The 15,180-nt window shown below is 50.1% G+C and overlaps 1 protein-coding gene and 1 non-coding gene across 5 annotated transcripts in view; both read left to right on the forward strand.

Moving 5' to 3' along the window:
• The first annotated feature begins 9,265 nt into the window (after positions 1 to 9,265).
• Positions 9,266 to 9,373, forward strand: LOC144322829 (U6 spliceosomal RNA). The gene has a single exon (XR_013388446.1). It is a non-coding gene; the product is annotated as a U6 spliceosomal RNA (small nuclear RNA).
• A 2,911-nt stretch (positions 9,374 to 12,284) lies between these two features.
• LOC144322069 (solute carrier family 22 member 4) overlaps positions 12,285 to 15,180 on the forward strand; it is a 44,704-nt gene continuing 41,808 nt past the window's right edge. For 2 of the 4 annotated variants that reach the window (XM_077911608.1, XM_077911609.1), the window contains exon 1: positions 12,285 to 12,941. In XM_077911608.1, the coding sequence (XP_077767734.1) occupies positions 12,549 to 12,941 (393 nt within the window). In that variant the 5' untranslated portion in view covers positions 12,285 to 12,548. The remainder of the gene's footprint in view (positions 12,942 to 15,180) is intronic. The other 2 variants (XM_077911607.1, XM_077911610.1) reach the window with 1 other exon arrangement.

Below are 15,180 nucleotides of genomic sequence, written 5' to 3' on the forward strand. Positions count from 1 at the left end.
ATAAGCTCGTAAATTTTTATTTCTGCTTGCCTCTCAGTAGTAGACATTGTGTTCCTGCTTTAATTCGCTCTGAGAGCCGCCTTCCAAAGGCTCCTCCCGCCGTCGCCTCCCCTCCCTGACCGAGCACAGGCCCTGGCGGCGGGCAGGTGCCGGCGGCGAGCGGGAGGGAGGGAGGGGGCTGGAGACCTGGGACCGCCACCCCGGCCCGCGGACGACCTCCGGCGCCGCCCGCGCTTGTCTCCCCCCGGCCACCCCCCACCCCCGGCTCGGTCTCGCCCCTTGAGGCTGCAGGGGAGTAGGTTGGGGCGGTGGAGGCCTCTGCCCCTTCTCCCCCACCCCGCCCAGCCCGACGGCGAGGTCCGGGCCCCACCCCGTCATAGGCGGGAACGGAAGCGATGACGGGCAGCCGGGGAAGCCAGTAGGCACCGAAGCAGACGGAAAAATCAATACCGGAGCCACGGGGACAGGCCCCCACCGCTGGGCCAGGCTCGCACCCGCAGAGGCTCGGCTCCCCACCCCCACCCGCTGCTGTGGATCCACCTGCCACCTGCGCTAGCCTTAATCCCAGAATGTGCAGTCACTCTCAACCCCCACAGAGACGACCCACTCACCCCGAAGGGTCCTGGAGCCTCCTTGGCGCCTTCTGCTGCTCCAAGACTCACATCTCCAGCCCACAGGGCTGCAGCAACCAAGATCAAGGATCCCCGATCCACAGTGCCCTAGCCCACCTGACCCAGACGGAGTGCTCATTACTGATCCCAAACCTGGCCTGACCTTACCTCAGAGGCCTTCAGATCAGAGATTCGGACACCATCTGCGTCCTCACCACAGTTCTCACATCCTATCCATCACTGTGTCTGGGGTCCTGCCTCCTCACTATTTCCAGGGCCTATTTCGGGGCAGCTGGAGCAACTTCCCACTCCCTTGTTTTGTGGACCCTTTCATGGCCCCCAGGGCCCTCAGGATGGGATCTGTGGTCTATCATTTGTAAGCCTCCCATTTAAAGCCTCTCTGACTCCTGGTCTCACTTCCAAGTCTCACTGCTACATTATATCATTCTGCATTTTCATAGCTCTCAGATCTTCTCCCAAACTCAAAATGCCTTTATGCTCACTCTTTAAGGCCCAACTCCACCACCCCCATTGTCCCCTCCCTTAGAACAAAGCCTTGGCCCATGCATCTCCAGGCAAAGTAAGAATTCCCATCCATATGCCCTCTACCCTACCCCTTCTGCTCCTACCCCATGTTTCTGGGCACAACTGTTATCTCCATTGTCAGAGCCTGGCCCAGACCTACTTCTGTCCTGTCCAGACCCCAGGCCATGAGGGGCAGCACCTTGCAACCGCTCCCCTACACACGGGTGCACATGCACACACACACACACACGTATATCAACACATTCTAAGCCTCCCTGCCTCCCACCTTCCTCCTCACCTTGCTGCACTGGTTTCTGCTGGCATACTTCCTAAACCCTCAATGGGAGGTAAGGCCCAAAGGGCAACTACATCCTTCTTATAGCCTCAGCCTCCCCCTGGCATCCTTAGGCTCAACTCATTCACTCAACTAATTATTTGCTAAGAATCTACTATGTTCCAGGCATTGTGCTTCATATATGAAAAACATTTTGAACAAATATAAAATAAGTACAGATTATAAGCACTGCCATAAAGGATATAAATTAGATATTACAGTAGAGAATTAGTGATCCCTTTGTATAGGAAATTGAGAAAGATCTCACAGATACAGGAACAATTAAGCAAAGACCTGTGTGGATATCTGGGGAAATTGCTTTGCAGGCAGAGGGAGCAGGAAATACAAAGATGGTGGGTGGGGCAGAGGGAGGAGGCTTTCACTTGCCGCATTCTAAGAACAGTGAAGAAATGGCTGGAGTAGTATAAGGGACATGCCCAGGAGCACTAGCTGAGGTCAGAGAGGTGTGGAGGCAGTAAAGCTGACTCTGTTGACCTTGTGAGCCACAGGCAGGACTTTGGCTTTTACTCCCAGATGAGAAGCCCAGGGGAGTGGCATGACCTGAACTTTCACGTTTTAACCAGGATCACTCTGGCTGCTCTCTGAAGAATAGACTGTAAGGGGCAAAGGTGGAAGCAGGGAGACCAGTTGGTAGGCATGACTGCATTCATCCCTAACTAATCCCTAACCAGCCCATTTCCCTTTGCCTCCATAGCTCCAGCCCCAATCCAGGCCCCACATTCTCTTGTGTGGGTGCTGTACCTGCTTGACCTTCCTATCTTTTGCTTGACCCCTCAATCCTTTCTCCAAATCCTCTCAGCAAAGGGAGCTTTTTAAAAATGCAATTCTGATTATGTCACTCCCGTCTGTTAAAGCTTCCATAGCTCTCCATTGGTTTTAGGACAAAATCTAAACTCCCAATCCCAGCACACAAGGCCAGACGAGGTGCAGCCATTGCTGATCCCTGCTGACAGCCCTGCCTCATACCTTGCCTACAGTCGTGCTAACCTGTAAATTTAATTCATCAAGCTCTCCTCCAGACTCCTGCAGCCTTCCTTGACCTTCCAAGGAGCTTAAAATGAAAATGGAGTCCTTCTTCCTAGTTCTCTGTGTGACAAGCTTTATTTGCCCCACCTTTGTCCTTGAGATTCAAGAAAAGGGGTGAGGGCAGGAAAAACACACATGTCTCTTCATGCCAGCCCTCCCTTCTAGGCCAAGGACCAAGCACTCTGGGGGCACCATAGCCTGTTGCTGAGTTCACAGCCAATGAACAACTGAGTTGGGGGATGTTGTGACCTGCACTGTGATGCCCCATGACTAGGCTGTGGGCCCAGAGTCCCACACACCAGCATCTTCACCAACAAAGGCAGCAGTAGGACACTCAGTTGCTGTCCAGGGCACTCTTGGCCTAAGGGCATATTCTCACAGGCAGTTAGAACACAGCCACAGACTTAGAAAATGAGATGAATGCTGGGTAATAACTCTAATAAGAGCTGATGTGTTCCAGGCCTTCATCCCCAAGTCCTTAGTGAACTGATATTATTCTTTAATCCTCACTCATATCAACTCAAAAGGAAGTTACTATCCTCATTGTATGGATGAACTCAGAAATGTTGAGAAACTTGCTAGTGTCATGGTTTGACTAGCTAATCTGGGTGGCAAGGGCACCAAGAGCAACTATAAGGATTCATCTTCACTGGAGAACGTTGCCTGCCCTACCAATATTCTGGTGACTCCCACCAGGTCACTTCCGAAGGGTGCTCACCTGTCTCTGCTTAGCAAGGTTGCCAGAAGAGGCCAGAGTTTAGGCTTCAGACTCCTCACATAGGTGAGCTGAGCTTCTGTCCCTCCATGGGGTACAAGGGGATGGAAGCTGAACCCAGGTGACCCCTGAAGCTTTGGGTCTGAGTGCAGACGAAGCTGGTGTCCACATCATCTCATTATAAATTGTGGCATGCATGAACCCACCCCCAGCCTGCTTCTGGGGTCAGGTCATGACTCCTGCTAAACAGCTGTTGGCTGCTCACCAGCTCTGCAGTGGTTCTTGGCGCTAATGAGAGAACTGGCGATGGCTCCTTCCAGCTCCCAGGACTCTTGCTCTGACTGTTGGAGCCTCCTTCATCACCCACAGAGACATTCCTGGGTGGGAGCAGTCTCTTGCTCCTCAGCCCCTCATCCTATGTCCCTGCTCCTCTCCTACCTGTTCTGGAGGCACCGGCTGCCTCAAGGCTCTGGCCCAACTCCTCCTGTCCTCCCTAGAAGCTCATTTTCTAGAGTGGCTTGGGTTGTTTGGGCTGGGTTGTTTGAGCTAGATCCCTCCCAAACTGGCCCTCTATCCTTTTGTGGTCCCACCTCATCCACTGCATTTGGTCGGGAGGACAGAGAACAGAGGCCACCCCACCCCAGGCCAGGGGGAGTTCTTTTTCTAGGCTCGATCTGAAGCAGACCATCCTGCTTGGACTCCACTAAGTTTATTTACTTCCCCAGAGCCACCTCCATAGCAGATTTCTGCTTATTCCTGCCAGATGTCCAGCTTTCCCATCAATTCTCTGAGTCTGCTTGCATCCAGGTGCCCTGACTGGCTCTGCTCTCTGCAGCCATGAACACTCCCAAATACGTATCTTTATCCCAGATCTCTGACTGGGCGCACATATCAACCTGGATGTCTCAAAGATACCTCAAACTCAAAACATCCCAAACCCATTTCACCACCTTCTCTCTAATCTACTTTTATGCTTCCATCTTAGACAAAGACAACACCCAATATCAGGCATCTCTCCCTCCCTTATGTCTACATCCAGCTAATCATCAAGATCTGTCCCACCACCTCTTTAACAGCTCCTGAATTCACTTATTTCTTGGCTACCACCATCCATCACCCTCAGCCACCTCCAACAGTCTCCCTGATGTCTCTGCTTCTACCCTAGCTCCCTTCCTTGCATTCTCAATTTGGCCACCAGAGGGAACTTTCTAAAATGTAAATCTCATTAGGTTTTGCTCAGACTCTCATTGGCCTCAGAATGAAAACTGACTCCAAGAAACAATTTAGACTGTTTAAGATCAAGCGTGGTATAGCCTCTGCGGTCAGCCTCTCCAACCTCATCCCTCTCCGCTTTTTTCCACTCCTGGTTTAATGCTCACATGGGCAAGTGTCTGAGCTGGATTGGATTGTTTCAGTGCCAGGAGGTCGCCCACAGACCCACAAGTGTTGATTGCAGAACTTCTTGGCTGGAAAGAACAGAAGCAGGAGTTCACTTTGCCAGTGAGGCTGCCAGGGGCCTGCCTTCCTCATGGTCCTGAGGAGCATCCAGCAAAAGGAGGCACAGGCCGCATCCTCCCCAGGCATATAGGACTGGGAAGACTGAATATGGGACCTCCTCCTTGGTGCTTCAGACCTTCCCTCTCCAGAATTACTGCTTCCTGCAGCCAGTGATAACGGCAACCTGTTATCAAGGTGGTCCAATCCCAGGGCACTGTCACTTCCCACTTGCTACTCCTGGACTTCTCTGACCCTGAGGCATGGAAACACATACAGAAACCTGCTCAACATTCACACATGTGCAATTTGGAAGTGTGAGGGAGTTAACACCCAAAGGGGGACCCCTGAGCCAATGAGGGATAGAAACCTATGGATACATGTTGCCTACTTGTGAACCTGACACAGACATTTCTTAGACACCTTCCTACAGTTTTCCAAAACTGTAAACAACTCTCTCCTTCACCCTTCTAGTAGCTTTTCTTCTCTCTTTCACTCTCTGCAGTCTCTTCTTCCTGTTCCCTTAGGTCCATTCCCAGATGGAAGACAGACTTGCAGGGAAGGGATTCTAGAATTGGAAAGTTCCCCTTTTGGACAAGGCTGAAGGGCCCATTACTGTTAGTAAGTAGACTGGTGATAATCCCCGGCACAGAGTGGCAAAACTCCCATCCACAAGAGATGACAATGAAAGAGTAGTGGAGAGTGAAACATTGGCTGGTGTCAGTGTTTTTTAACCAGGGCTGATATACCCACCAGTGGACATTTACCAATGTCCAGAGATTTTTTTTTTTTAATCACAACTGAAGTAACACTTCACTGGCATCCTGTAGGTAAAGGTCAGAGATTCAGCTAAACATCCTAGAATGCATAGGACAGCCCTCACAACAAACAATAATCTGGCCTAAAGTTTCAATAGTACCAAAGTTGAGAATCCCCGATTATGGCACATAGAATGTATGAGAAGAATGGTGATTATAAGGAACATGGAGTTGGATGGCTTTTGCTACGTGCTTTAGAAGCCTTGAAAAAAGAAAATGATAGGCCCAGCAGGGCCTGGGTAGCTCAGTCAGTTAAGCAACTGACTGTTGGTTTCAGCTCAAGTCATGAACTCAGGATCATGGGATCAAGCCCATGTGGGCTATGCATGCAGTGCAGAGTCTGCTTGGGATTCTCTCTCTCCCTCTCTCTTTGCCCCTCCCCCTGCTTGCATACTCTCTCTCCCTCTCTCTCTCTCTTTCTGTCTCTCATATGCATGTGCACACACACACACTCTCTCTCTCAAATGAATAAATTAATAAAATCTTTTTTATAAAAAAAAAAAGAAAATTACAGGCCTGGGTCAGCATCTATAAATTCAAGGCACTCAGTGTAAGCCAGGAGGCCACCATGGCAGCTCTTACAGAAACCCTCATTTCCTGCGGCCACAGGGAAGGTTGTGCTGGAAGTCAGGCCCAGGATTTAACTGATTTACTTGCAAGAGTAGGACAGCTACATAAAAAGAAAAAAACTGCATGCACAGCCTTTTTCTTTCTTTCTTTCTTTCTTTCTTTTTCTTTCTTTCTTTCTTTCTTTCTTTCTTTCTTTCTTTCTTTCTTTCTTTCTTCTTTCTTTCTTTCTTTCAAGAGAAAGAGTATGAGAAAGGAAGAGGGAGAATTTTAAGCAGCCTCCACACCTGGCGAGGAGCCTAGTGTGGGGCTAACTGGATCTCATGACTCTGAGATCATGACCTGAGCAGAAATCAAGAGTTGGTTGCTTAACTAAATCACCCAGGTGATCCTGCATGCACAGCTTTGATGGGTGTTCTATGGCAAAGTCATGGCCCTGATAGGAAATGCATAGAGCCCTGGAGCATGGAGCAGAGACATCTGGATAAACCAGTGTGAGAATTTTGAATTCCTGGATTCCTTTAAACCTTCAAGCTCAGCAGCAGCTCTCCTCTCCTCACTATAGGAGAGCAGCCTCTCCTTGTCTGGAAACCCTGCCAAGACTCCTCCAGAGATAAGTGGATCTAAAGATGATGGTTGCCTTCCTCAAGATCCTCCCCTACCCATCCCACACCACTGCCTTCAGACCAACAACCAGGGTGAAGTCTCAGCACAGCTTGGGGGGGGGGGTGGAAATACAGTCCCTGATCCACAAAGAAATGGCATACATGTTGAAAAAATAAGATGACTTCTGTTTTGGTGGAAACGGGGGTAACATGTGGAACTTTATTAACCTAGGAGCGCTCTGTTATTATACTGGGCTCAACATCCAAGCAAGGGTACAGAAAAACATCTTCATTTGCTTCTGAGATGGCTCTTTGAAACTCTGACACACTTATGGTCTATTGAAATAAGATGGAGATGCCAGAAGAGTATGAAAGGAGTCAGAAGGCTTGGGGGAGTGAGAGTGCTAGATTATATTTATGATGCAAGACCAGAGAAGCTATCACCAGATAGCTCCCTTCTCTAAGACAATATAAAATGCACAGGTGAGGATTCCTAGTGTCAGTGAGGATAAGATTCTAGAATAGCAGAGGCAGGATGGTGACACAACCAACAGAGGCAGGGTGGAGGTCATTTCAAGACCAAAGTAGCAACCAGCATGCTTTGACCTACAGCCAGGTGGTGATGACTAATTGACCATGGTGCTCCTAGGAGTTAAGTGAAAGGATAGATGATCAAGTGTTACATGACTTGTGTAACAGACTCACCTCCAAAAGTAAGAGCTGGTAAGCAGAGGGCTGATGGCTGCTGCCACAATGGGAAATAGTATTTTTCATAATTTTCCGAGACCACTTCATAGGCTCAGAGCCTATTGATTGAAGAGGAGGCTAAGTCTTCTTAAGGAAAAACCTGCCTATACAGCCAGAAGTATATATGTTCATTATTTCTCTAATCTCTTCCCACAAGGGATCTATGGCTATCTTAGTCTGCTCAGGCTGCCATAACAAAATAGCACAGACTGGTAGGCTTAAACCACAGAAATTTATTTCTCATGATTCTGGAGGCTGGAAAGTCCAAGATCAAGGTGCTGGCAGATTCAGTTCCTCATGAGAGTCTTCTTCCTGGCTTGTAGAATGCCACCTTCTTATGAACTCCCTGGTGTGCCTTCTAATTCTATGGTAAGAGCCCCACCCTCATGATCTCCTGTAAACATAATTAGTTCCCAAAGGCCTCATCTCCAAATATGTTTGAAAGTTAAGGTTTCCACATATGAATTTAGAGGTAGACAGTTCAGTCTATACTAGTGATCTTTTACCAGAGCAACTCTGGCCTGGGGAAAAGGAAAGTCCTAGACCTCTCAAGGGCTGTTGGATTCAGAGTATGAGCTAGCCTTGCTCCCGGGGGATAAGAAACACCATCATGGTCCCCCCAGTAAGATTGGAGGCTCATGAAAGCCAGGTGGTAAATGGAGTTCTCATTCAAACAGGTCTAATGGTTGTAAAGATCCATACTGTTCTTAAGTGCATAACTAGTCCCTAAGTGTATAACTGGGATAGTAGTCTTAGAAGGTCGCAAGACCCTAATATTTACTCCCTAGAGCCATTATGTAGGTAGGGACAAATAGATGCCTCTAACATGCTCATATGTCTGACCAAATCAAAAATAAATCCCATCCTGGGAGGAATTGCAAGATTAGCACCAACATCATGGATTTTCTTTTCAAAATCCTTCAGTAAGGAGAATCAAAAGCTATTTGGTTTTCTGTGGGATGAATAGCAGTATATACTCACTTTCTTGCCCCTGAGCTATGTCAATTCTCCTATTTTCTGTTACAATATAGTACCTAGTGACTTTCACTACCTTGATATTCCCTAAAACATGATAGCCATTATGTATTGATGACATAATGCTGATATGACCTAATGAGCAAGAACAAAAAAGTACTCTAAATATCCTAGTAAGTGATAAGTAAGACCCACACATGCCAAAAAGTGGGGGATAAAAAGTATGAAGATTCAGGGCCTTCCCCACTGGTGACATTTTCTTTTACCTTTTTGTTCTGGAATAAGTTAAATGCGTATAAAAACAGACAAACTAGAAAATGAATGCTTAGACCCAACATCATGGCCAGTGTTATTTCATCTATATCCTCACTTGCTCCATCCATATTATTTTGAAGCAAGTTGGTAAAGTTATTAGAGAACCAGTAGTATGGAGTATGCCACATGATCCCCTGTAAAGTTGTACCCTGTACTTTCACGACTAATAAAGACATAATGCTTGGTGAGAATACTACTCTGACCCATTTATTCCCTGCCTTGGAAGACTCCCAGTTTTGAGTAAAACCCAGAGCAAGAGTGAGCTCTACAGTGTGCCCAACTATAGTACAAGGTTCTCTGCCATTTGGCCCAGCAAGATCAATAGTGCTAGAAGTGTTCATGGTGATAAGAATGCTGGGTAGTCTCTGATAAGCTGTAATAAAAGAATTTCAGTACAGATCTCTAGAGTTCCAGAGTAAGCCATGTCTTCTGTAGCAGAGAGCTATTTGTCTTTTGAAACGGCAACTATTTAGCCACAGTAAAAACTAAGTGTCTATGGGTCTATGCAACCAGTGCTCGCTTTGGCAGCACATATACTAAAAATATAATGATACGGAGAAGATAAGCATGGCCCCTGCACAAGGATAAAGGGTCTATGCAACCAGAGATGTCCAGTATTAGCTGAGTATTGTCAAGTTGTAAGATTAAGCAGGCACATTAGCAATCCATCACGTAATAGAAATGGTAGAGTCATGGCAGGCCTGAGCAGGTCCACAGAGCTCATGTCAGTTTATGAGCAAGGGGCTCAGTTCAGTGACACCTCCCTCAGCTATACCAGCCCTTTCCTCTCAACTCAAAACTATGGTCTTGGGGATCCCTGTGTGGCTCAATGGTTTGACCCCTGCCTTCAGCCCAGGGCATGATCCTGGAGTCCCAGGATCAAGGCCCACATTGGGGTCCCTGCATGGAGTCTGCTTCTCCCTCTGCCTGTGTCTCTGCCTCTCTCTGTGTGTTTCTTATGAATAAATAAATAAAATATTAAAAAAAAAACCTATGGTCTGATGGGGATGGTTCTCTACAACCAAATAGTAGGGGGGAAAAAATCAGCCCTCACAGATGGGCTAGCTTGATACTAGACCAAAATATGGATGATTACTGCAACACAGCCCCACCCAGGAGAGGCCTTAGACAATGGTGAAGGGAAATCCTCTCAGTGGGTCCACGTTAAGCGGTGCACTTGGGCTTTATTTTGTATGAAGGACAAAATGGCTCAAAGTATAGATTTACATATACTGATGGGAAATGCCAAACAGTTTACTTGAGCAATGCTTGCTCAACTACAATCTGGAAGTGCAGGGCAGGTGACCAATTAGGAAATAAATACCTCCCCATTATGTATGGATCTTTACACAAGGTCCCAGCGGGATTGACCTAATAGGATCCCAGTCACCCACAGGAATGAGGTGACCCAAAGGCTGAGGCAAAGGAAAGTAGTGAAAGTTTGTGTCAGATGGAAAATTTAAGGAGGCACCAAGAAATTCAATCATCAAAATAAATAATATTTTAGTGTAGTATTTTTAAAAACCAAAATCTATATAAAAATCCATGATCAATAATATCAAAATTTTAAGAAAAGGTAGGATCGATATTATTAATTTTTTCCTTTGGCTTCAGGATGCAATATATTTCAGCACAGCATAATCACTGACCCTGGTACTAATGACCTACTCAGTGACACAGTGTTTGCTGGCCTTACCTTCTCCCCTGTTCACTGTTCCTAGCCTCTCACTCCTTTTCCTGGGATCACTACTTAAAATGAATCGTCGCCAATAAATCTTTATCTTTGCTTTTTTATTGGGGGAAAAGGGAAGGATGGAAATTCAAGCTAAGTAAGACAATGACCACATAAAATATTGTTCACATGATATATATTTTTTTAAAGATTTATTTGAGCGGGGTGGGAGGGAGAGAGGGAGAGGGAGACAGAATCCCAAAGCAGACTCCCCACTAAGCATGAAGCCTATGTGTGTGTCATAAGGATCCCACCACCTTGAGATCATAACCTGAGCCAAAATCAAGGCACCTAGACGCCTCAAGAATACTTTTGAGGGATCCCTGGGTGGCGCAGCGGTTTGGCGCCTGCCTTTGGCCCAGGGTGCGATCCTGGAGACCCGGGATCGAATCCCACATCAGGCTCCCGGTGCATGGAGCCTGCTTCTCCCTCTGCCTATGTCTCTGCCTCTCTCTCTCTCTCTCTGTGACTATCATAAATAAATAAAAATTAAAAAAAAAAAAAAAAAAGAATACTTTTGAAAGTAAAGGGGTGTGCTAATCGTAATTTCACAGGACTAACAGGTATAAATCAGACCTGTCCTGGCACATGAGGACATAGAGTCTTATCACAGAAAAGGAAACAGGTCCAAGGGAGTGAGAAGCCAGCTAAGGAAGGGTCAGACTGCAAGCTAGAAGACTGACCAGAAATGTCCCTCAGCCTCTTAACCCGGGCCTGGAGAAGTCCACACACTTGTATGCGATCTCCAAACACCTGAGGCCTTCTGCCTGTTATCTGATGGCCTCCTGAACTCCAGGACTCAGGCTGCAGCACCCCGCTAGCTCACACAACAGCGGAGGGCCTGAGGCCTGGGCACTGAGCAGTCTGTGGTCCCTGCTCTGGTTTCCCTGCCAGATCAGGCCAAATTGGACCTTCTCCTCCTCCCTCCCTCTGTTCCCCGAGTGGGGGCGGTGCCTTTTGCAACCCAGAGGCCTTCCAATCCAAGAAGGCTCTGGCAGCTGCGGTGAAGAACCCCGGGGCACGGGGAGAATGAAGGGATTCGGGTCAGAACCCAGAAGTGGTGACAGGAGCGCCATTATTGTGCTGTCACGAAGGGTCAGGCTCTGTGTGGAAGTCCTCTCCAGGGGCCCCAGCGGGATCGTGGGACCACCCGGTAGCCCCTGCCTCCTACGTCCCCTTCGTCTATCTCAGAGTCTCTCTCTGAGTGTCTGAGACACCGCAGTGTGACCTTGCTCATCTCTTCTGGCTCCGGGCATGTTCCCCTTTTACTAAAGGGGAGGCTCCGGGCTGCCCGGAAGACGCTCTCCGCTTTCCCGAGCGGGAGCGGCGCGGCTGGCGCCCGAGTCCGTGCAGCCCTCCTCGGACGCGTGGGGCATGAGCGCCCCGCCGCCTGGTGCCAGCCACCGCGCCGAGTGCGCGCCCGCGCAGAGGTCGCACTTCAGTCACCCTTCGCCCACGGAGCCTTCCCCCGAGCACGCGCTCCACGGGCTCCAGTCCGCGCTGCGCCCGAGGCCTGAACGCAGTCAGACTCCGGATCGGAAGGCCCGGGAGAGACGCCTGCCCGGGCGAGGCCTGGGGCGACGCTCTCCCCCGCGGGCCCCAGCGCCGCGGCTTCGCTCTGGGAGCTCAGCGTCGGGGGTCGCGGCGTGCGCGGGCACCGGGCTTCCCCTCCCGCGGCCGGGAGGCACCCCGAGCGGGAGCGGGCTCGGCGGCGGGTCGCGGGGGCACGGGGGCACGGGGGCGGAGCACGAGGCGGGGCCGGCGGGGAGCCCCACCCGGGCCGCGCCGCCGCCCTCCTCCTCCCGCCCCAGCCGGGATGGGGGTGTGGTCCCGGGTGCCTCCGGTGGCTTCCAGCTTCGCGACCCGCTGGCTCCCGGGAGCGTTCCGAGGGCCGCAGCCTGTTTCCCGGGAACGCTTACCCGGCCGTGCGCCCCAGTTTCCCGCAGCCTGCTTGGCCTCCGGGCGCATCGGATACCCTCGGGGAACGCCCTTGCGCGCGCGGCTCTGCCGGGGGCGCAGTTCTTAGCTCCGCTTGCTGCAGCCGCGCAACAGCGGTGGGAAGCATGCGGGACTACGACGAGGTGACCACCTTCCTGGGCGAGTGGGGGCCCTTCCAGCGCCTCATCTTCTTCCTGCTCAGCGCCAGCATCATCCCCAACGGCTTCAATGGAATGTCAGTCGTGTTCCTGGCCGCCACCCCCGAGCACCGCTGCCGGGTGCCCGACGCCGCGAACCTGAGCCGCGCGTGGCGCAACCACAGTATCCCGCTGCGGCTGCAGGACGGCCGCGAGGTGCCGCACAGCTGCCGGCGCTACCGGCTCGCGGCGATCGCCAACTTCTCGGCGCTCGGGCTGGAGCCGGGGCGCGATGTGGACCTGGAGCAGCTGGAGCAGGAGAGCTGCCTGGATGGCTGGGAGTTCAGCCAGGACGTCTACCAGTCCACCATCGTGACCGAGGTGGGTGTGCAAATGGCCCTCCGCCCACTTCAGACCCCTTGAGACTCCCTGGCGGCGGCCCCTGGGTGAGAGTTCCCCGCACCCCGTCAAACCTGACTGGCTGCCAACTGTGCTACGCTTCCAACACGTGGTGGGTTCTGTATAGTACGGAGGGGATGGAGCAGGGAGTGTTGTCACCAACTGTCTTTCCCTTTAGAGTTTCATAACAGATGAAATTGTTTCCCAAGACGCCCGTTGCAGAATGCTCAGATATAGAGTCTGAGTCAAGTTCTTGCTACTGGCAGGAGGAGGAATGTGGGGATTTCTGCTGAGCCCAAGTGTGGACACAGAGAAGAGCCTTGCTGCCAGGTGGGCCATGGGCAGATCTGACCTGTTCCCTGGCCACAGACTTCTGGAAGCATCAGGGATTCCACTGCTCTGACACACACCTTTTGGTGAGGCTTGGGGTCCTATCTTGAGGCTCCAATTTCTCTGAAAAGGAGCAGAGGGACTCCCGATGCTGACCGGATGCAGGGAACCATAGGAGCCATAACCCTAGCCCCAATGTACTGATGAAGAGACCGACTCACACAGACCCTTTTGAGGATAGGATCCAGTGGTGGACAGGGTTCCAGCTTATGCCATTAGCCCTTCAGGTTCCTAAGTGGTTCGGTGGCAAGTTGTCTGAGTTTCAGGAGTCAGGCTACCCACATAACTTTGTCCCCTATACTTCGTACTTTGCATCTGGTAAAGGCCATGAGACATTGGATCCTTTTGAGGAGGGTATACCCAGACTAGTTTTCTTCTGTTGATCAGGCAAGTAGGATTTCCCAGGCCCTTCCTCCAACTCTGTTTCTCCCCTCCAAAAAACTGAATGTGACCCCTATTAATTCTCTTCCCTCAGCACAATGTGGCAATCATCAGACATCATGACTGGCCTTATGCTGGACACTAGACTGTAGATATCTGGGGTTTGGGGCTCACTTTCAAAGCTCAGATGCCCATGGGGCACACTAGCCATACCACAGAGAGGGCTAACATCAACCCTGGTTAGTAATAGGGTTCTGGAGCCTGAATTCAAATTCTGGATGACTTGCTCTATGACCTGGGGCAATATATTACCCTCTCTGTAGGGATAACAGAGTGAGGAAATTATCCTAGAAGAGGTGTTAAAATTTGATCTGAGTCTGGAAATATGAGTAGACCTTGACTAAGCAAAGATCATGGCAAATTCTGCGGGTGGAATTCCCAAAGATCCAGGTGGCTGGTGGTCAGAGAATTGCACCTGACTACCAGCCACCTGGAACTATGGGAATTCCATATGAGGCTAGAAATGCCAACAGATATCATTTCACAGTGGGCGTTGTAACTGAGGAATTGACTTTATTCTGAGGAAAGTGATGTAATAAGATTTTTTTTATTTTATTTATTTATTCATGAGAGATATATAGAGAGAGAAGCAGAGACACAGGCAGAGGGAGAAGCAGGCTTCATGCAGGGAGCCTGACGTGGGACTCGATCCCGGGACTTCAGGATCACGCCCCAGGCCGAAGGCAGGTGCTAAACCGCTGAGCCACCCAGGGATCCCAGGTAATAAGATTCTAAGCAAGGGATAGCATGGCCAGATTTGGCAGAAGCTTACTCTACCTGCTATGAAAAGCAAGAAGACCAGCAAGGAATCTGTAGGAGTTTCCTTGGCAAGAGCCTGGTGGCCAACTGGGAGTGGTGGCTATAGAGTCTATAGAACCTGTGAAAAGTGGGCTTATCCTGTGGACCACTTCTGGATCCCCCCTGCATTGTCACCATGCCTATCTTGGGTGCTGAGTTGACTATGATTCTCTGGCATTGTTCCTTAGCAGAGGCTCCAAGTATGTGTCCATCTCCTGCCCACAGCCTGGAATTGGGGCAACTGAGACTGAGGATCAGCTCCATTTAACTCAGTTCCTCCAAGTGTCATCAGAATCTGAGCAGAGCTGGCCCTAGTAGCTGCAGCACCCTCTGACAACTGGTTTGACCTCTTTGCCCTTACTTGCTTTGCCCTTCCCTTCTTTCCTTCACCTCAGGGTGTGAAAAATGGATAGCTGTTGGCCTCCAAGGCCATAGCTCCCTCTGTTGTGCTCTGCTTAGGGTCCTGTGGGCACCTCTGGGGATTCATATCGTCGCACACTCACATTCATGCAAAAGGGTTTGCTTTCTCAGCAGCCTTTCCCTTCCTTGCTTCTTTTTTGGGTTGTGGAGTAAAATAAGTAAGGAATGAGTG

This window comes from Canis aureus, chromosome 10, assembly GCF_053574225.1.
Source record: "Canis aureus isolate CA01 chromosome 10, VMU_Caureus_v.1.0, whole genome shotgun sequence".
NCBI lineage: Eukaryota > Metazoa > Chordata > Mammalia > Carnivora > Canidae > Canis > Canis aureus.